General features: G+C 35.9%; 1 protein-coding gene across 4 annotated transcripts in view; it reads left to right on the top strand.

Moving 5' to 3' along the window:
* Positions 1–9,502: 9,502 nt before the first annotated feature.
* Positions 9,503–23,010, top strand: part of LOC107669753 (echinoderm microtubule-associated protein-like 2) — a 23,617-nt gene continuing 10,109 nt past the window's right edge. Inside the window, exons 1-5 of one of the 4 annotated variants that reach the window (XM_016462131.1) lie at positions 9,503–9,556; positions 14,884–15,069; positions 17,248–17,374; positions 18,085–18,189; positions 22,324–22,352. In XM_016462131.1, the coding sequence (XP_016317617.1) occupies positions 14,910–15,069; positions 17,248–17,374; positions 18,085–18,189; positions 22,324–22,352 (421 nt within the window). In that variant the 5' untranslated portion in view covers positions 9,503–9,556; positions 14,884–14,909. Of the gene's footprint in view, positions 9,557–10,668; positions 10,905–14,883; positions 15,070–15,448; positions 15,544–17,247; positions 17,375–18,084; positions 18,190–19,719; positions 19,913–22,323; positions 22,353–23,010 lie in introns of those variants that run through there. The other 3 variants (XM_016462130.1, XM_016462132.1, XM_016462133.1) reach the window with 3 other exon arrangements.

The following is a 23,010-nucleotide window of genomic DNA, read 5'->3' as shown; positions in this document are numbered from 1 at the left end:
AATCAGAAAAAGGACTTTGTGCTTAATATCTTTTATGAATGAATGAACTACAATCCCATGAAGCTTTGCAAATAACATATCAAATCAAACAAATTGATTTATAATTATTAGTTAAATGTATAAAAACACTATAAAGTTAATCACCTAGAACATGACAATTAAATATTATTTTAAAATGAGACTGCGTTTTTAGAGAAGTAATGCTGGCTGATGGTTTTAAAAGAAGTATATCAGACTGGTATTTTCAGAGCTCATAGTACATCTGTTTTGAAAGGTTTATATACAGCATCATTCAAATCTATTTCTCAATGAAGAAAATGAATGGGATTTTTAGCTCTGGAACCCACCTGTTGTGCTCTACAGACACAATCCATCAGAAAATAAACATGAGAAAAAGCTATATATTTCCAAATATATGTTTGACAGCGTAGAAATGGGTGGTGTTGGCGAGAGACATGAACTCCAGACATTGGTTCTTGTCTCCAAAAGTTAAAGTCTACTTTCCACTAGCTGACACTTTCTCCTAAGGCTGCCAAGTAGCTGCAGAGCTTTGAGAGGAAATGAACTAACAAGATGAAAAAAATCTCTTCACAATAGGTGACAGTTGGTCTCGACCGCGGTAGCTTAATGATAAATATTCTAGCTTATGAACACATTCCAGACAGGTCTGCGATGACGGTGGCCATGTTTTAGTAATGTCTGTTGAGCACTGTTGATTAACCTTTTTCTAGTACTCAAAAAAAGGCAAGAACTGCAGAAAGTAAAGTACCAGAATGGTCTATTCTGAGGCAATCACTTTGTCAGATATTTGTGAAGAGTTTACTCTTTAAAAAAAAAACGGCCTGAATTATGAGCACAAGAATTATGAAATTTTGTCTTCTTGAGAGTTGTCATTTATTTCATTCAGACCAATTAAAAAACAAGGCAAATTGAAAACGAAAAGATGAACGAGATGTTTAGAAACAATATTATTCCCCTTCACTTATTTATATAATTAAAGTGATTCATAAATATTTTATTTATAATAAAAAGTGACTGACCACTAATTTGTAGACAAAATGATAGATAGATAGATAGATAGATAGATAGATAGATAGATGATAAAATTAATAAATAAAGGCCATCTGAGTGTCTGGCCTTGTAGGTAACCCCAGAGAAATTTCACGACAGTTTAATTCCCCACAGGTCGGCAGGTCAACCTGTAATAGTGTTTGTTTACCACACTTGAGCTCTTTATTGTATTACTGCTGGATTAAAATGAAATGAGCATTTAGAACTGCTCACATGACTCTACATAATGATGGGTTTAGCGACAAAATGAGATTCTGAACACAGTGCACACTATTCAAGCATGAAGTTGTGGTCTGCACTGCAGCACGCCTAAGGAGAACCATGAAAAAAAAAGAAATATTTTTAAGGCAAAGCACAAAATATAAAATATATCTGAAGACATACAAGCTGAAACATTTATTAAACATTCTCTGATTAAATGAATCAGGTACCTGTGTGTGCACATTCCTCTCATGTGACTGGCACCAGGTTTGTCTAAAAAGGTAAAAAATTACTTTTAAACATGCTACATAGGCGATTTCTAAGCTTTTATGTAACCCACATTACACCAAAGGTGTATTCCAGTAAGCAAGACTAACTTACTGCCACCTATACCCAGAACGCCCAGTTAAGCTCAGCTACAATATTCAGAGTTATTTTGATTAAATGTTTTTGTTAATTTATAGCTGAACAATTAATTTGAAATAAAATAAACCACCATATGGCCTTGTGTAATTATTAAACTACAAAAGTCTGCAATAAAATGAAATCACAATATGTACAAAAATTGCTTTGATCAAAGACTTTGATTTTACTCTGTTAAACCTACAAAAACATAATAAAATAAAATAGGTTTTAGAAATTAGCCCTTTCATTTGACTAGCCATTTTCATAATATTCTTAAGCGAACAAGACAAGTTAATTAAACTGGGTGGTAACTGTTGTTTTGATTATAAGGATAAAATGTAATTTTAGTAGTGAATCATCATGAGGAAACTTCCTCAAGCAAAAACTGACATTCAATTAACCAAATCAAATTAAACCCTAGCACTCTCAGTGGAGTGTCCTCTCTATTTTGTGGTTCCCCATATTTTCCACAACATTCGTGCCACTGCCACAAAATAATCTTTCATGGGTATAATTATTACAAACCACATTCTCTAATCGTTCTGTCCAGTACTTTAGTGCTCGTGAGGAATCAGATGTTCAGATAACGGCAATGAAACACGCGAACAAGTGTCAGAGTGAGTGATAAATCAGCCACAGCAGGGCTTGATTCTTGAAGATATCACGCAATAGAATAACAATAATAAAGCTTTATCTGAAAATGGGAGGGGGGGAGATCAAAACACAAAGCTCTGTGTGTGCAGCAAATGAAATTGACAAATAACTATCTGGAGGTCTCTCTTACTAATCAATAAAATGATTATACTCTTCATCTGGGATTCCTCCAGGCAAGCATGCTGACCAAAAAGAGGAGCCCCATATAGACACCCAAAAAGACAAAGAGTGACTGTTTGTGTGTATTTGTGGCAGAGAATTTACATCCTGTGTTGGCATACTGGTAAATCATAATAATTGTTTGACATTTAGCATGGGATGGAAAACAACTGATGTATGCAAGTGAAATGATTCAGTTGTAAACAAAATGATTTACCTAAACTTCCTAAAAATTGTCTGACATCATACCAAATACATAAAATAAAGTATAACAACAGAAAATAGTACTTTTGCAAACCATTAAAAGGAATTTTGCGCTCAATTGAAGCAAAACCCAAAAATCATCCAGGAACATGTCAGTGAGCTGATCTGACGAGTTTAGTTTGCCAGCACAGATTTACTGCATTCTTAATTCCCATTACCTCAGTATCTGGCACCATTATACCTACAATCCACGCTAATCACCAGAACTGACAGAAATTAGATGAAGTATAAATGACCTAAATATAAAATCTAAATGAAAATGCCATTTCAGTCAGAGTCTTTAAAAACATTCCTTCTAGTGATCGTGGCAACGGCTTTCATAACATTACATTTAACTCGAAATCTTTGTTTTCTTTTATCAGCATTTTCTGACATTAACACAGGCTGTTAACATCTGTTTTTTTTTTTTTTTTTTTAAATAAATCTAATAATTGAATTGTAGATTTTTTTAAAAGACCCATTTCTTTTGCATGTTGCCACTTATGGTTTTCTATGGGCCTTTTTTGCAGCCTTGCTTTGAAAATCCAAGCACTGATTTTTCTTTTCAAGAGGTTTTAAGGGGTTATTGTAATGAGAATAAGATGGCATAGATACAAATATTGGTCACACTTAATTTCAAGGTTTAATTCTAGCTATTAACAAACCATAAACTACACATTTTACCTTAATAACCTCCCAATATTTGCTGCTTATTAATAGTTAGTAAGGTAGTTGTTAAAGGGATAGTTCACCCAAAAATGTAAATTCTGTCATTAATTACTCACCTTCATGTCGTTCCAAACCCGTAATACCTTCGTTCGTCTTCGGAACACAAATTAAGATATTTTTGATTAAACCTGAGAGCTCTCTGACCCTCCATAGACAGCAATGATATTACCACAAACAAGGCAAGAGACGTAGCAAGGACATTGGTAAAACAATCAAAGGTTTAAACCGGTAATTTTACGAAGCTACGGGATTACTTTTGTGCGCAAAGAAAACAATAATAACAATTTATTCAGCAGTTCTTCTCCCCGAGTTAACGTCTTCCGCCATTTTGGAGAGTACCCCAGAGCATAATCATCGTTGTTTACGTTCAGCATGCGTGCGCTGTCTACTGCGCATAACGTAAACAATGCTCATTACATTGATTACGTTCTGGGCTATGCTCCAAAATGGCGGAAGACGGTAACTCGGGGAGAAGAACTGCTGAGTAAATTAGGCTATGTTATTAGTGTTTTCTTTGCACACATTGGGCCCTATTTTAACGATCTAAGCACATGGTCTAAAGCGCACCGCGCAGGTGCACTTAGGGCGTGTCCGAATCCACTTTTGCTAGTTTAATGACGGGAAAACGGTCGGTGCGCCCGGGCGCATGGTCTAAATGGGTTGTCCCTATTCTCTTAATGAATAATGGGTGTTTTTTGGATGTAACATTTAATAAACCAATCAGAGTCTCATCTCCTATCCCCTTTAAACGGCAGTTGCGCTCGCGCCGTGTTGCTATTTACATGGCAAAATTTACAAAAATGTTTGTGTGCTGCTGCGAGTCCCTGTGTGTGTAATAAGCAAAGTGTATGTGCACCCCTCTATAGGCACATACAGGTGCATCTCAATAAATTAGAATAAACTACTTCAGTCTGTGCGCATTGAATTTATTTAATACACGAGTTTCACAATTTGAGTTGAATTACTGAAATAAATTAACTTTTCCACGACGTTCTAATTTATTGAGATGCACCTGTATTACTAACGCGCTCTTTAAATAACAAAGAAAAAATATTGCGCCAGACTTTAGACCAGGTAGTTGGTCTAATTTTCAGTTCCTCAAAATAGCAATGTGCCAACAATGCGCCTGAACCCACCTCTTTTTTTAGACCAGCACGCCCATGGGCGCACAAATGGGCGCAAATGCATTTTCAATTTAATCAATGCGGCACAGGACGGGAAAATGAGTACTGCGTCGGGCTGAAACTAGCAAAAACACTTGCGCAGCACCTTGCGCTACATTGGGCCGGGTGTATGATAGGGCCCAAAAAGTATATGTTTTCATATATGAATATGATCATACAGAATATGTGCTTTATAAGTACTAATGAACAGGCAGTATGTTAATAAAAGGCATGCTCATAAGCAACTTGAGAATTGGTCCCTGTATTAAAGCGTTACCCAAATATTTTGTGAAATTACATCATTGTTCACAATAATGCGAATAATCACAGGATGACAGGTGTTTTGAAAATCAGAAGAGGACAAAAATCGTACCAGACACCATCAACATGTCTACTCTTCATGCTTAAATGCAAAGAGGAACTCTTTCAGAGCCAAAGAAACCAGCATTTCATGGGCCATAAGCTGGAGTGGTTCTGTGATGAGTGCAAGGCCCAACAAGTAAGAGCAAAGGTACTTGATTGCCAAGACATTCTTATCAATAGATGCAGGACATTTCTTGGCAGGGGCACAGCTTTTAGATGCTCTTTCTTCTTCCGAAAGTGCAGCCCCTCTGACAATCACTTTTTCCTCTACATTTATCCATACCTTTTTTACTCGCCCTCATGCTGTTCCAAACCTATATACTTACTTTCTTCTCTGAAATATAAAAGAAGATTTAATTTTTTTTTGGCCATACAGTGGATGTCAGGAGGCTTTCATGTCATTTGTTTTCCAATGTCCTTTGAAATATCGTCTCTAGAGTTTGTGGAAGAAAGAAATGCATAGAGCAGTAGAATGATATGAGGGTGAGTAAATTATGACAGAATTATCCTTTTAAAGAAAAACATATATTATCTACTGTATAATAGCTCAATCATTTTCCTAGACATAAAACTTTCTTCAACCTTGGTCCATGCAGGTTAATACAGTAAACCTTGCATAATGAGGATGGAAAACTGAAAGTCTAGATTGAGTTAAAGAAGGGTTACTAACTACCACAGGGACATACTCAATAGTCTTGTTCTGGCAGAGTTGCTCCAGGCAGAAACAGCTGTGTGGTTATGTCATGCTGCTAGTCATAAGGAAACACATTGGCAGACTGAGAATTTTTGGGGCATTCCTTTTTGAGAGCAGAACAGCTGAAGCTTCAGGCCTACCCCAGTCGGCGCCTCCACGTGAAGTAACCCAACATTTGCGTCAAATGAAAATGGCTTCCAGGCTTCATAGGTCATGCGTCAAACTAATGGAATGTGACCCTGCCAAGATGTCAAAAATGTAGAGCTAGTAATGGGAATTAAGATGCAAAGGTGTTCAGGTGTATCTATTGTTTTAGTAGGTCTGTTTGTTTACTATTATCATGGCAACAGTGCCATGTTCACAAAGAACTTGTCCTGACAGGTGTATAGAAGCAGAAATTCTAGATAAAAAATAAGGATTTTTCAACTGTACTTCCTCATCAGTTACTCATGCATCAAGAGTATTACTCATGCATTAAGATATTTTTTACAGTATATGTGTATGCAGTGTCTTTGACATGACAAAACAAGTATAACTGATAAAATGATCGGCATGTATTGTCAAAACTAGTTTGTGTTGCATCTCAAGTGACATTTACAGTATTGATTGAGTCAACAATTGACCAAAAGATTGAAGTTCTATCTACTACAGTACTGTAAGGCATTCTAAGTAATAACTATGAAAATTGGGACATATTAGACTAAACATGCCAAAATCAGCTCAAACACTAAGTATTTGTCTGATAGTTCAGATTTCCACTTGCCCTGCCAACATTTTAAATGACCCAGCACAAAAATGTTTACATTTATATGTTAATGAATTATTAAAAACCATTTATTTTAAATGCATATTTTAACCTTTTTTTAACTTAATCTTAAAATTATTTGATGTATAGTTTACTTTTTATATTACACATTTTTAAAACTTTTTTAATCAAATGTTAAGTTAACGTATACAATAAAAATATCATTTCCATTAATAGCTGTAAATTATATAATTAAAAAGAAAATAAATAATTTTAATTATACAAGTCCAAATTTGTTCTTGGAGGGCCACTGTCCTGCAGAGTTTAGCTCCAACCAATTAAACACACCTGAACCAGATAATCAAGGTCTTATTGTTACTAGAAACTTCCAGACAGGTGTACTGAGGCAAGTTGGAGCTAAACTCTGCAGGACAGTGGCCCTCCAGGATCGAGTTTGGACACCCCTTTTATAAACCACACAATACAACACAGTTGCTGGAAAATGATGGCATACAGGCAAAACATTACTGATTGGTTTGTCATTTTCATCCTATTCTTACTTATGCTACCAATTAGGGATGTAACGATTACCGGTTTGACGATAAATCATGATAAAATTCCCCACGGTTAGTATTACCGTTTCATCTTTTAATTATCATTAAAACTGTATTAGATTCCCGCGATTTGAACAACTCGCGATAAATAAATACTGTCCAGCATAAAGCACAGTTTTAAGTAACAGTCTCACGTGCTTACGGCATAAATATATGAATGAATTAATTATATGAATGTACCTCTGAAAATGTTATTGTTTTAGTGATTATGCAAACAAAAAGTCATTTTATTTGTTGTTTGTTGATTTTTAAATATAAAACTTGGTGAAGTGATTTATGTGACGGTACTTTATTAACATCTCCAGCACATTGTAACAACACCGTGATAATGCTGATAACCGTGATAATTTTGGTCACTATAATCGTGATAAGAAATTTTCATACCGTTACATCCCTACTACCAATCACAAGACATTACTTACATTTTTACAAAACCTTTATGTTAGCCAGGCAGATCATTTTATCACTCTATCTGTATATAGATTACTATACACACTGCAAGACATGGACAGTGAGGTCAGTCTGAGCCTGAAGATGGACAGTGACCCATTAATAATTGGGGCTGTGTATGCTTTACTATGGCTTACATACAGTGTGGTACAACTGACTCGGAACCACTGACTCACTTACTTTTTAATGTACAGTAGTTCCTGGATGATACACTGAAAAAAAAAAATCTTCCAGTGTGCAATGCCAAACAAACCTAACCAAACCACTTCTATTGAAAGTGTGATCAATTCATTAGTGAATCATAAGCATAGAGTTTCAGACTTAAAGTATGCATATAATGTACTATTGGACTAGAAAACTCTCTACTCATAATACCAACCAACTGATAAGATTCAAAGTGTATTTGGACCAACTACATTTTAAAATTACACACTTGGGAAGTGTATGACAAACAAAAGTAACTTCTATTGAAATATGACAAGACAACAAATCTCTTGTGGAAATTTCAATGGGAGGATGTTTACACGGAGAAAAGGTGTCTGGTTAATGTCAAGCATCAATCAATCAATCTATTCTTGACAGTTGAACATAATGGACTGTGATGGCAGATTGCAAATTGCACTTCTTGCACCAGCGAAGCAACTGCCATTAAGTTATAAGTTCAAATGGATGCCAACAGAGAACTGATTCCATGGGATGAAATATTAATTATTTGAATATCTTTACAACTACTAAGACATATCATCACATTAAAAAAAAAAAATCAAAGCACTCTAGTTTCGTGTATATAGTGTAATTATCTCTTTAAAGAAAATTATCCCTCTTAAAATTAAAAAAAAAGTTTCCCACGCCTTTGAAGCGCACATCAAATTATGAAGTATATCAAAGTGTAATTTGTGCTTTTTATTTCACTTTGTCAAGAAAATTTAGTACTTTGAGACTTAAGTTACCATTTTTTTAATCTTTCAAATGCTGCACTGTGTGCAGAGTGGGGCCTTTTAGTAGAATGACAGAAAAATCAATAAAAAATTCACAATGCATATCTTTCTCATTCTCCTATTGTCTACAACCCAATTAAAATTCTTTCTGCTCCATTCACCCATCCAATTGTGTATAATCAGAAAAACTCTGACCTTACAGAGTGGCACACATAGAGCATTTGTTATTTGACATCCATATGAGAGTTCTGTTCTTTCTCCCCCTGGCACGTTGCCAGTGAGGGATGAAATGAGAAGTGAATTGAGCAATGGTGCACATGCAAATAAACCCCAAACATCAAGTCAATACACCAGTTACCAATTTGCCTGAACTGCCAACCATAAAGAATTCGAATAAGCACGACCCATAGAGCCATTAACAAGCCACTGTTAACAATAACCACTCTTAATTCATGAATGAGGGGTGTGATAGAGCTGCTCAAAAATGGTCTGAGAATCAGTTGGCTTAAGTCACTTCATGATTAAATGGTAAAATGAACATGTGAGCCTCACTGCAGAGCGTCACTTGTTTTGGCTTAATGAAAAGGAAAATTATAAACAAACACAAAGATGGCTGTTGAGGCCTCAGTGTCAACTGAATTCACAACTCACTGATGCAAAAATAAATAGTTGTTCAGTGATCAGGCAAAATAAGACAGGACAACAAGAGCAAAAACATGAAGGTACAGAATGTGCAATGATGTAGGCTTACTCCCTGCAGCTCTGTAAATAAAAATAATCACAAACAAACAAATAAGGATTTACTTTCCAAAGTCTGCAATATTGTTACTAAAGCTGTGAACTCATACCAGAAACACACTAAGTTTCTACACAGAATATATGAAAAATACAAGCAACCCAACTAAAACGTAGAAATCGGCTATGCAATAAATATTGATCGGCATTTAACTATGTATATTAAAAATTACACATAGGCCTACCTGGGGCGTTTCTAGTCCACTGGTGCACTGACTCAAGTAAAAAGGTTCACTCTTATTTTGTATTACGTATTTGATATTTACGTGTCTTGATAGCGTACCTGTCCTGAAGTAGGAAGGAAGGGAGTCGTACACAGCACGTTCGTTCAGGTGTTGAACTTAAAGGTTTTTCTTAATCGCTGGCAAACGATAGTATTTGCAGGTTTGATTTCAATGAATTGTGATGGGTGTTCCATTGCAATAAGCGGTCCATTTGTTTGGTATTCTAAAGTTTGGAGTTTTGTTTCAAACGATGCCGTGTTCACATTATTCACACTGAATCGCGATCCGATTCAAGCTATCACGCAGCAGAAAACATTTGAAATTGAACAGAATCAATAGAGTGATTCATTCGTGAATCGGACATTGCTAGTTCTGAATCTTAAATTCAGAACTAAATTTTCTGCTTAAATTTTATGAGGGCATGGTTCAAGTCGATATACGGTAATATCACTAGTCAGACTGATTTATCGATAAGATTTTACTGGTGTTCGTGCCAAGACCTACTTGGTAAATTGTCTCCTCTCAAGAGATGGCGCCATGAAGGGCAGGCCAAAATCTACGGAGCCCTGAAAGGATTTGGAGAATATGTATCAGTATGAGAAAAAATATATACTAATGCTTTCTAGTTTTCTTGCAAATGTTTTGCTTCCCCCTAAGAACTGAAAATAGTTTTCCGCATTGAAATATTTTTCCCACTATCTCCTTTTTTATCATCACCACCTTGTAAGAAACTGCTTAAAAAGCAACGTTATTTTTTATATGTTTTCTTTTATTAGATAATAGTTAATCGCAACAGGGATTTTGTGGCGCTGGTGCTTTAAAATGTTATGGGACACTTAAGTGTAGTATTCGCTGGCCAAATAGCCTACAAACACATTTGGAGCTTATATGTTTTAATCATACCTACACCGCCATCTACTGTTAGAGAATAGAAAAACAGTTGTTTGACTGTCAAGGGCACTTCATGACACCACCACCATTATTAGCAAGTAAATTCCCAAGATAAATAGCCAGCTACACGCGACAATGACATTTAATTAAAATTTAAAAATACAAATTTAAATCTCTTTCATACCTGTGCAGAACAGTCAGATATCTTTGTAGCCTTTGCCCTCAGGCCTTGCTAATTTGACTAACCTATCTAAATATATGAAAGTAGTGACTGCATATTATGGGACTCCAAGAGTAAACATGCTCTCTTGTTCCCTCGAGGTAGCAGATCAGCGCTGAGGCTGTTGCTATAGAAACGCAGGCAGCACAGGTTGTCGTCGGTTGTCCGGTGGAAAGGTAACGTTAGTGAAGGTTCACTCGTAAGGAAAGTAGGCAGGTGGATCTGAGGACCGGTGATTTAAAAGAAATAATAAAGGAATTGATCAGAAGAAGGACATGTCGGAGCGAGTAGCTTCATGTGGGAACCTGTATGACACGAACACGCTTCTGCTTCGGTATTGCAACGGTAAGTTTGGCAGCGACTTGACTGGGCATTCATAATGAATGCGCTAGAGAGCCTCACGAGATGGTTTGTTTTCACTACGCAGGTCGATATCGTAAGCGAATTTTGTCTTTGATATTAATCGTTTTCTACATGAACATTCCAGCACTGTAATGTTATAGACGTGTTGGTTCGTCACTGCCTGCGAGGGAACAACAAAAGAAACTGTCTCAGTGTTGTCAAGTGATGAATATATATTTGTTTAAATTGTGATCAGTTTTATATAGCCTACATGCAAATTTTATTTTACCCTAAGGCATTTTCTTATCGCATATGTGCGGTTGGGATCAGTGTCAGGGTACAAGAATGAACAGCTAACGTTACTCAGAGATTCAGGCTCATGTTAAATATTAGAGCATTTCAGTCCGAGCTACATGATTTCTCATGTGTTTACATTTTTCATTCATTTTTTCCCCTCATCTGGTGATACGCTTTGAGCCTCTTATCCTGATTTAGTTTGCTTCTCTGGGCCTTTGTTATTTGATTTCAGCTATGCATAATGTTTTGGTGGAAAGAATGTACTGAGTTACTTATTTATTGTGATCCAGTAATCTAGTGTATAACATTATGCACCTATTAAGATGGATTTACCTGGGTTACAGTGTATCTGTAGTGCTAAAGTAAACATCTTGTCTGTTGTCAGCATTATAATGACTATTAATGCAAAGATTTTGATTTGAAATGGGATTGCAGTAAGATTCAGTCATTAACAAACATTAACCAAAAGATTTTTATTTACAAAGCAGCCAGATTTGACACTGTCAAGTTGTGAATGAGCAGAGCACCAAATTTGATTATGATATAGAGTTTTATCATGAAAGCATTACATTTACATTCATGCATTTAGCAGACGCTTTTATCCAAAGCAAAAGTAATTTCTCAAAGAGCAAACAATATTCATTATATACAATGGCAGGTTTATTAAACACCTAGATTAGATTAGGAAGCAAGCTCGAGAAGAGAAATGCAGAAAAATAAAAAAATATATATTTATTTATTATTGCATAGGCAAAATTATATGCATCATGTCTGACAATTTTGTAAATGCATACTGTAAACAACAGCAGAAATGTGATTTACCTGTCTAAAACATTGTTCTGAATATTGCATTAGTATTAGCCAGTCTACCAACTGATGAATGTGGATCAAAATATCATAAAGTCTGTTTGGACACATGGCCTTTGACCTCAACGCCAAAATATGTGGATAAGATAAGATGTTTCTCCTCCCTTTTAGTGACAATAAGCCTATTTATTTTGCTATCCTAATGATTATATGGTTAATTGCATTTTATTATTTCCATTGAACATGTTTTCCCCTAGTGTTGAAGAACAGACTTGTAACTCATTTTGGGTTGTGGTCCATTATTTGAGAACCACTGATATAAAATACATTTCAATATCTTCAAATATGTTATAAATATGTATCTTTATTTATACAGTATATATACGGCTGGTGCAAATATATAAGAAAATATTTAACAAATACATAAAACAATATATATAAAATAAAGACAGTTAAAATGCTTGAATAAAATTTAAAATGTAATATCATACAATCAATCACTGAAGGTCTTTTTTTAGCAAATTCAATATTATCACTATATGGCATCCTCATGCTAACACCCATTGTGCACAGCATGTTGTTGTTGTCACTTAGAAATGACTATTTCATCTTCGTTCTTGTGAATTACAGATTCTCTCAAGGATAGGTATCAGTGTACATAGTGGTCATTGTTTGGGTTTTCCAGTAAGTCAATTTCTGCGACAGATGGTTTGACTGGAAGACAGATGGATGGGTAGACGGTATAGATGAGCCTGGGTCAGAGAGAGTGTCTGTTGGTGTTGTACAGTTGGATGGCTTCGACTGATATTAAACAGTCGAATTTCTGCATAGCTATCTGAGGTCAGGCTATGATATTAGCAATTCAATTTGTACAGTAAAAATCCCTAATGTGAATCGTATTGATTAAGAAAATGAGCATGCGCCCTAGGGGTATAAAACAACAAGTCGTAAATTGTCAAACGCATGTACACACTTCAGCGTCCCATTGGTGGAGAGGCTGGTCAGTGCACTTCCTGGTAGTGCCTGGCCGATGCATCAGACAGGTCTGGAGTCGAGCCAAAGCTCTCTCTCTCTGCCAACAGCACCACCAGCAGTTTTCTACCGCATAGGAGATGGGAATCGGCATCCTGTTACAAACATCACCCTTCTCCTCTTTACACACAGCACTGAGTGGTAAAGGGGTGGGGGAGGGTGAGAAAGGGAGGTCTAGACACGGGATCAGCCATCCAGCAAGCCAAGGGGAAGGTGGGAGAAAGAAGCCTTGGCCAGGGAGGCGTTTGGCACCTTTAGGAACCCCCTAGAGAGCTTCAGAGGATCAGGCTGTCCGAGCGGGTGACTGACAGGCGGACATAGTACTGACTGGAATGGCAGGTAGGAGGGGAGTACAAGCAGAGCGGGATGATGAATATTTCAACATGCTCGGTCACTGAGCATCCGGTTCCCTCCAGACTGCTTTTGTCTGCCAGCATCACTATTCAGCTTTATCCTGCTTTCTTCAAACCTTCCACTTTTGCCTCCCATTTATTCTTTCACTTTTATTATTTCAGTTGACGTGCTCACCACCTGCTGATGCTGCTTTACAGCTGTGATCTCCATGTGTTAGCGGTGCAGGCACTAAAAGAGATTTATTATATACCGGTATGCACACTTAGCGTGGAGCCCGTTGCATTGCCCTTGAGATTGAAACAGAGACAAGGAGCCACTGTTTTATGTGAAATATTGAGGAGCTAAATTTAAAAAAAAAATGTGACAGAAAAATTCAGTTTAGTTTCGGTTATTGTGTGTATTTATATGTTGTGTATTTAAATGAAACACATTTGATGGCTGCCACAGTGAATCAGCATTGTTAGCATTTGAAACTTTCTCAGTTGTTTGCTCAGGCTTTTAGTTTTTGTTTTCAAGTTATTTTAATAGATTTTTTGTGGTAAGAACACATTTTGATGGATAAATATATTTAATCACAGATGTTTTGACACTTAAAAATGCACACATTTCTATTCGTGCAAACAAGGTTTTCTTTGAACTACCATTTTTTTCAGTTGCTTACAACCAACTAGATCCCAGTGTTGTTATAGTGGATATATGAAGTGACAGCCAGGAGTCCTAGCAGGGCTAATGACTTAAATGTTGAAATATTGTAAATTAAAATGGACTTTTCACTTTAGGATAATTGGAGTGACTTTTTTAACCAAATTCTTTCCGCAGTCTCTATCCAAATTGTATTAAATAAAAAAAATTTTTTTTTTTAAATACCTTAAAGTAGTATTTCTCAACCAGGGGGCCCCGGCAAACTTTCAAGGGACAGCAGGATGATTTAATGTAATATATTTTTAAAATAAAATTTACGTATATTAATAGTAGTAATAATATTGTAAATATTTTAACTTAATTGAAATACTTAAAACAAGATGTAAACAGAATTTATATTTATTTTTTTACCCCACTCCTAATAACTATTGCTTGTTATTTATGTATTTATTTATTTAAAACATAAGGAATCTCACAATTAATTGTAGGTAATAAATATTTAAAAGTTTCAAGTTTCTGATAAAAAAAAGTTTGAAAACAAGCAGCTTTGTCATAGTTACAGAGGTACCAAAGGAAATATTATAATATCATATCTTATATACCTTATTTTGGGTGGCCTTTGAATATGGTGTTGGACTATGGGGGGCCTTTGAGTCAAAACGGATTGAGAGCTACTGGTTTAAAGGGATAGTCATCATTTACTCACCCTCATGTCTTTCAAAACCTGTATGACTTTTGTCTTTGGAGCAAAAGAAGAAAAAAGAAAGAAAGTTATACAGATATGGATAAACTCTACAAATGTAATTTTCTACAAATTCTTATACTATAACTCTCTGTCTGTCTCTTTCAGATGATAATGTGTCAGCCGGGAGTGGGATGGAGATGGATGACCGTATCTCTCACCTGGAGCAGAGGGTGCAGCTGCAGGAGGATGAGATTCAGCTGATGAAGGCGGCACTAGCGGATGCTTTGAGAAGGCTGGGCTGCTGTGAGGAGATCACACAGTCCAGCAGCAAGAAAGGTGGACCTACTAAAGGTCAGAGCTTCATCATGGCCCTCTGCTTATTGCCATTATGTCTTTAGAGCCTAGAAAACTGCCAAATGACAGATACTTATCTAAAGCAACTTACAGTGAAATAAAATACGAGGGTAACCTTGTCTAAGGGTGTATTACTGATTGATAATTGTGAGATGCAATCTTTGTGTTAGCATCCTAGGTTCTTAACCAGGCCCGGACTAGCCATCGGGAGCACCGGGAGAATTCCCGGTGGTCTGGCGGCTGATTTGGCCCACTGCCATGTTTTTTTTTTTTTTTAGTTATTTAAATCATAAATCGGTTAGTCTTGACTGGCAGTGCTGCACTATACGAATCAGCTCACGTCTGTTCTGTGCTTCCGTCAAACGGTTCCGAACAGAACCGATGCACGGGACTCGATGAAAGCGAGAAAGCGGACAGAAGAAGCAGTGAAATGTAGCAACATCACTGACCTGTTCAGGGCTTCAAGTGCAGGTCAGTTTCATTTGTAAATACGCTAGATAGTTTTGTCTTTATTAACCTAGTTGAGTAATAAACTGCTAGTATCAGTACTAGCCCCCCATTATTATCATCATTCAGAATACTGTGCTAAAGGACATCAATATCGATTGTAAAGTTACATAAAAAAATTTAGCAGAGACAGATATTCACATGGATTTATTGTACAGGGAGGGAGGGAGCTAGAGCAGACAGCAACACAAAAATAATATGAGTCACAGCCTAATAATTCAATAGTGTGTAGAGTATTAGAATTTTCAACAAATATATTGTACTAATTTTGACATTTAGGCACTTTAGAAATTGTTTTAATACACTACAAGTCTTTTTTACAAGATTGTTTGTTTTTAAAGAAGTCTCTTCTGCTTACCAAGCCTGCATTTATTTGATCCAAAAAACAGCAATATTGTGAAATATTTTTATTAAAATGACTGCTCTCTATTTGAATATATATATATATATATATATATTGAAAGATTTCTATTTCAGATAAATGCTGTTCTTCTGAACTTTCTATTCATCAAAGAAACCTGAAAAAAATCTAATCTGTTTTCAACATAATAATAATAATAATAATAATAAATGTTTTATGAGCAGCAAATCAGCATATTAGAATGATTTCTGAAGGATCATGTGACACTGAAGTCCTGCAGTAATGATGCTGAAAATTCAGCTTTTTGATCACAGGAATAAATTACATTTTAAAATATATTCCAATCGAACGCAGTTATTTTAAATAGTAAAAATATTTCACAATATTACTGCTCTTGCTGTACTTTGGATCAAATAAATGCAGGCTTGGTGAGCAGAAGAGACTTAACATAAAAACATAAAACATAAAAAATCTTACTGTTCAAAAACTTTTGACAGGTAGTGTATATTATGTAATATAGGTTTGTTAAATCTAGGGTATTTAAGTCATTTTAAGATAAATAACATTCTGTGCTAACAACACATTGAAATGGGGTGGTTGTTTTCAACAAGGTGGACACAGTTCTGTTCATAACAGTAGACCTGATGGTGAAGAAGTGACAGGTAAGAAAAAAAAGGTGGGACAGAAATAATAGGGAAAAGGAAATGGGAAGTGAAGGTGCAGTGCAAGAGACAACCTTGAATTATTTTCCACGGCCTTAGACTAAGGGTTTAGACCTTTTTGTGTGATGGCCATACAAATAATAGTATTGTCTGTGGTTTCGGAATTTGTTGTGGGTGTATAGGCTATATACAGGAAAAATGGGGCCAAAATTGCTCCTTTTGGGGTACAACAGCTTGTCACTGTTGCAGACAGTACTCTTAAAAAGAACGTATTTGTTCCTTTTTTACCCCTAATAGGTAGGCCTACAAATTAGTTCCTTAAGGGTACAAATTACTAATCTAAGGTACTAATATGTTCCTATTAGGAGTAAAAAAGGTACAAAGATGTCCTTTTAAGAGTACTGCTACAGTGTCAAGCTGTTGTACCCCAAAAGGTACAATTGTGGCCCCTTTTTTTCTGTGTGGCCTGGATGAGTGTGAGATTTCCCGGCCCTGTTCTTAACTATTAAGATAATTCAACCATAAGAGCTACAGGGATGTATTGTAATGCATAACATAGTGGTTACATAAAAAGTTTCCATGTGGGAGGTGAAGATAATTTGCATGTGATCTCTGTGTTCCTCTGTTTCTTCCCTCCTGATTTAGTTCGGCAGATACTGCAAGCTCTGCCGTCCAAGCCTCTGGCAAATGGCTATGTGCAAACCAAACGCTTGAGTGGCTATCCTTCCTCTCCCTCCTCTCCGAAAAAGGAGGTGCTGATGTCTATCAAAAGGTGGGAGTTATACGCAAGATATATATCATATTTATTGCTCATTATTTTTCAAAGCCAATTTATTAGAAGACATGCTGGTATCACAAATGTTGAAAATATTTTCATTTTTCCACACTGACAACATTAATGCAGTATTACTTCTCTACCTCAAGGTGGTGATATTGAGCAAAAACTACTTGGACCTTTTAGTTTACAGGATCGCTACATATAATGAAGTATCTTATGCATGTATGGTGAATTAATAATAGTTCATATAATAATTCATAATTAATATGAATCATTTGTAATGGGATGTCTGTTGTGCTATTTAATACTTCTAGACTGACATAATCTGTCATAATCTTAAATAACATACTATCATACTCCATATTTGCTACAATATCAGTATATACTTCAATACTACTTGGTGAAATAGTATACAATTAATATGAAATATTATAATTTCAAATAAAAGTTTTTTGAATATATTTTAAAATGTGATTTATTCCCGTGAAGGCAAAGCTGAATTTTCAGCAGCCCCTCTAGTCTTCAGTGTCACATGATCCTTCAAAAATCATTCTGATATCCTGATTTGATGATCAAGAAACATTTCTTATTATTTTCAATGTGGAAAACAGTCATGCAGTTTTGTTCTTTTCTTTGATGTCTTTCTTTCCTGCCCTCTGCATTGTGCCTCACTCATTCTTCTCCACCTCATGCTCTTGTGTCAGGAAGAGCATGTCCACAGAACGCCTGTCCACGGTGAAGAAGGAGATGGCAGACTCCCGCAGCAGAACCACCTCATCCAGCAGCTCAACATGTGGAAAGAGAGACAGGTACCTTTTCTAAATCTAACTTAAGTGCATTAAACTCGATGATTGTTCTATACAAAGAGATAAAAGTTCAGTTCCTCTCCTTCCCTCCGAACCTTGAGGCTAGTACAAGATGTCAACAGAGCTAAAAATAGATGCTACCTCAGTGTCTAATTAGATGACAGATCCAGACCTGTGGTCAGCAAGACACCAGAGACAGTGTAAGGGGGAAGAGGTGGACCATTCATAGAAAACCATTTATAAAATACCATTTTATACAATGTTATAAGCTAAATCGGCACCATGTATGATATCATTGTCATTTTACTGCAGATTTTAAATTTTATGAAATACATGTACAGTATACAAAATGTCAGCACCTTACTCAGAATTTGAAAACATTTAGCAATTGTTAGGTTACCATTGTACGTTCTGGTTCAAACATAGCTCTGACCACTGTTACAATACTGTTTAAAAATATGGAGTCAGTTAAAAAAAACGTTTATTCAGCAAGGATGCATTAAATTGCTCAAAAGTGACAGTAAAGACATGTATAATATTACAAAAGATTTCTGTTTCAAATAGCTCAGTATTCAATTTTTCTGTTCATCAATTCATTCTGAAAAAAATGCATCATGTTTTCCACAAAAATATTAAGCAGCAACATTTTCAACATTGATAATATAAAGAAATGTTTCTTTAGCAGCAAATCAGCATATTAGAATGATTTCTGAAGGATCATGCGACACTGAAGACTGGAGAAATGGCTGCTGAAAATTCAGCTTTGCCATCACAGAAATAAATTACATTTTTAAATATATTAAAATAGAAAACAGTTCTTTTAAATTGTGAAAATGTTTCATATTGAAAAGTAATAATATCTCTCATAAAAGTTTGAGCGTTTCTTAATAAGAAAGATATTTCAACTAATAAGTGTACTTGTGCATACAGCAAGAAAGCACAAGGAAGAATGTGATCAAATAGTGCTAAATAATTTATAGTGTGTATACATGGATTTCCAGGAAGGAGGGTAAACACTGATGTTCAGGTTAGACATCTGTCAATAGAAGTGTTATTGACTGAGATCCTATCAGAGCTGTATAGCAACCACTGGTAAACTCTCATTAAACTTTCATAAACAAAAATCCATTAACCATGTTACAACTTAATATAGTGTTAAATTCAATTCAATGGTTTTTATATATATATATATATATATATATTTTCATGTTTGAAAGAAATTATGTAAAATTCCATTTGAGTAGAAAAAAATTCAAATAAGCCTTTGTTGTTATCACAAAGTACTACTTAATGAAAGCTTCAGTCTACTAAAGGGTTAAGTATCAGTTCCAACAAGTTTCCCACCATGCACCTGCAGGATGTTTGTATGGCAGATTAGACACGTTAGTAGTGTTTTATTTATGGCATGATGATTGTTTGAGATTAAACTTTGCATGGTTCATGGCAACCGTGCGCCGTCACTTCGTTGACACACTCACCACTGAAACAGTCTCTTGACCACAGAGTGCTTCATATTACTGCATTGAAGCACAGGGGGTGTGGTCAGCCAAAAAGGGGCTGTAATGCACACTAAGGAAGTGTCCTGCCATTGGTTAGAGAGGTCCATGTTCCTGCAGAGCTGAAGTAAACTCAAACAAGGAACTCAGTCTTTTGCCTGACGCTTCTGCAAATTCCAGCTAGCACTTAAACGGAATAACGGGACAAACAACATGAAGAGGTCGACCAGGTAAAGCTGAAGTTCTTGTTAAGCACTTTCAGGTCTTCAGAAGAAAAACTTTTGGTAGTTTTAGGGTGAGGCTGCAAACAAAGCAAACATAGGTAGGCAAACAGGAATATTCTCAGCATCATGGGTGCTGTCGATAAACAAAGCGAATGCACCTGGGCTGAGTTTGTGTTTTAACTTCCCAAATGGGAACAATAAACTTTAAAAGCATAAATGTCTAGAATTTAACATCTTTTTGCATATGGATTTTACTTTGCTGTTGCAAGGCTTCAGTTTTGTATATTTTATGCAACATTTTGTGAGTCACTTAACAAAATGTGCATGTTTTCCATCTGGCTTTGATTATCATGAACATGAAAGCTATCCATTCAACTTCCATTCAAGTTGAAGGTATGTTGCATATAATGCATGGGTTTTACTACTTGCTTTAGTGCAATCTGAGACAGATTTTGATAATTTTTGCTGCTAGGTTGCATGTATTAAACATGGAACCCACCCACTGCCACACGCACACACATGCACACAGCTTTAAAGACAAATTAGAATGAGCGCTTTACTGCAGGAAAGAAAATAGTTTGAAGGACATCATGTCCAGAGAACTTCCTTTTAGTGAATCACTTTCTTAGCAATTCATTATAATCCATAGAGATTCTTATGGCGTGCTTATCTTGTGCGGTATTTTTAATGTATAAAAGACATGAAATGTCAAATTGGAACACGTCATCAATGCTGTGTGTGGTATGGATGGGTGTGTGCATAGTCTGTGCATTAGTATAAGGCTTCTTTGAGGTCAAGCACATTAGTGGCACATGCTTACAGCATCATATTGAGTTATGGTTGCTACACAGCCTAGAGTGATTACTGGTAAAATAGATTTTTCCAGTATGTGCTAATGAGAAAATGGCTTTGTTGCCAAATCAGCTAACATTTTGTGTGTCATCATCTTAAATCAGGTGTGTGGAGTCCTGAAATGTTCCTAAAATTCCGTTCATAAATAGAAATAAATTCTTATAAAAGAATAAAATTCTTTATACAATAATTGTGATGTTGGTTGTAAACATGGTTCAAAGTGAACACTCACCAAGTACAAATGAGTAAAAAGTGGCATAATTCATGGTTCAAACTGAATTGTGAAGGCACATGCACAATCCAAATCAAACCATTAAGAAAATATTTTACCTGTTTTGTGTAATATTTGAATATTTACCTGCAATTTCTGTTTCCAGAAGTCAGTGTGGTGACACTTATGAAAACTCTTCTTCACATTTAGCCATCTACATGTAGATGGAAATGATGAACAAAATGATAGGTCTCAATGTTTTTGTTACAGATGCAGTTTTACAGAAAGATGGACAATTCATTTGATACATGATGCTGCAAATAACACTGTTTGCCCAATAAAAATGCAAGGAAAAGCAACTTAGTAATATTAAATATATAATAAAAAATTATACAAATGTAAGAATTTAGTTTCACATCTGGCATTATATATATATATGGCAGTATTGTATAATTGTGTCTACAGTACACCACTCTGAAAAGGGGTTATTAGAGATGAGGCTTGCTTTGCTGTGGCCTGCTTTGGTTCAAGTTTTTCTTTAATGAAGTGTTTGGATGGTTTCTGCAGGACCGCATGGACACAAACAGATCATTGTGGGAGCATTTCTATTCATCTGCACCCACGATCCTTCTGTCTTCCCTTTACATAACATCTCAGTTTGCCCTATAGAAAGGTCCAGACAGAGACACTGATGGCTGTCAGTTCTAATCCCCATGTGGATAGTTGAGTCCTACAAACCTATTCCAGCAAATAGTACTGGATTGATGGGTCTAATTTATTGCATCTCACTGTCTGAGACAGGCTGTCAATCGTGACAGTAATGCATCAGCAAACAGGAAGTGTAAAACTGTGTGGTTAGGAAAAGCAGTTACAAAATGCACGCACAATCAGACACAAACAGAACATGTTTTTCTTTTCTTTTCCTTTTTTTTTAAATCAAAGCCTCGAGTGTATAGCAGTTGTGTCGATGTTTGTTTGTTTTTGATGCTAAATCCCCTCCAGGAACCTCTGGAACCTCCCCAAAATCTGTTTAGTCATGTAAACAGGCTCTGAAACTGCCTGTACTAAAGTTGAAAGCAGTTTTGGGTGACCCTCTGATCCTGTCACTTTAATTCAGTGTTCTCTCCATTACACAGAGCTCTGTGAGAGTCCACATAAAAGCTGGGTCAGGATTAATGGATGAGCTCAATGAATTAGTTGTCCTCTCACAAAGCACAGGTCAAAGACAGCAAACAAAACTTTTCAGAAATGGTTTTTAGAAAGTTTTTGTTTAACTTATGGGGCCTTTTTTGTCTGGCTTGTTGTCTTTGAAGGGATGAATAACTGACAGAAATCTCTCTCCTTGTTCTTTCAGCAAAACCAAAGAGTGCACCCTCAATGCTGGTAAGTTTTTGTCCATTTTATTTTTTAAGTAATATCATTTAATTAAAACAAGCTGAGAGCTCCGTATCAATAGATGTTTGGTTTTTGGTCTTTTGCCTTTAGTGCTTTATGTGACTACCAAGAACAAACGATCAACTACTTAACAATACACTAGCAACTACATATCAGTGCTGTTAATAAAACACTGCAATATAAATATCAGATGAAAAGCTTAAAACTAAAACACTGCCTTAGCAACTTACTAATGAAATAAGTTCAAGTTGAAATACTCTTACTAAAACTAAAAAAGCACATAAAATTACTAAAACTTAAAGATAATTCAAAATATTAAAGGGGTCATATGATGCGATTTCAATTTTTCCTTTCTCTTTGGAGTGTTACAAGCTCTTGGTGCATAAAGAAGATCTGTAAAGTTGCAAAGACTAAAGTCTCAAATCCAAAGAGATATTCTTTATAAAAGTTAAGAGTCAGCCACACCTACCTAAAACGGCTCGTTCTAACACGCCCCCACATACCTTCGTCACTATCTGGGAAGATTTGCATAACGCCACCCAAATGTTCACGCAAAGAAAGAAGGCGTAACTTTTATGCTCGCTGTAGTATTGTTGTTGCCGCCGCCATGTCGTGAAGGCGCTGTGTGCTTCGTTGTGAAAGCGAA

Source organism: Sinocyclocheilus anshuiensis, unplaced genomic scaffold, assembly GCF_001515605.1.
Source record: "Sinocyclocheilus anshuiensis isolate Anshui unplaced genomic scaffold, SAMN03320099.WGS_v1.1 scaffold684, whole genome shotgun sequence".
Taxonomy (NCBI): domain Eukaryota; kingdom Metazoa; phylum Chordata; class Actinopteri; order Cypriniformes; family Cyprinidae; genus Sinocyclocheilus; species Sinocyclocheilus anshuiensis.
This window is presented reverse-complemented; position numbering and strand designations above follow the sequence as displayed.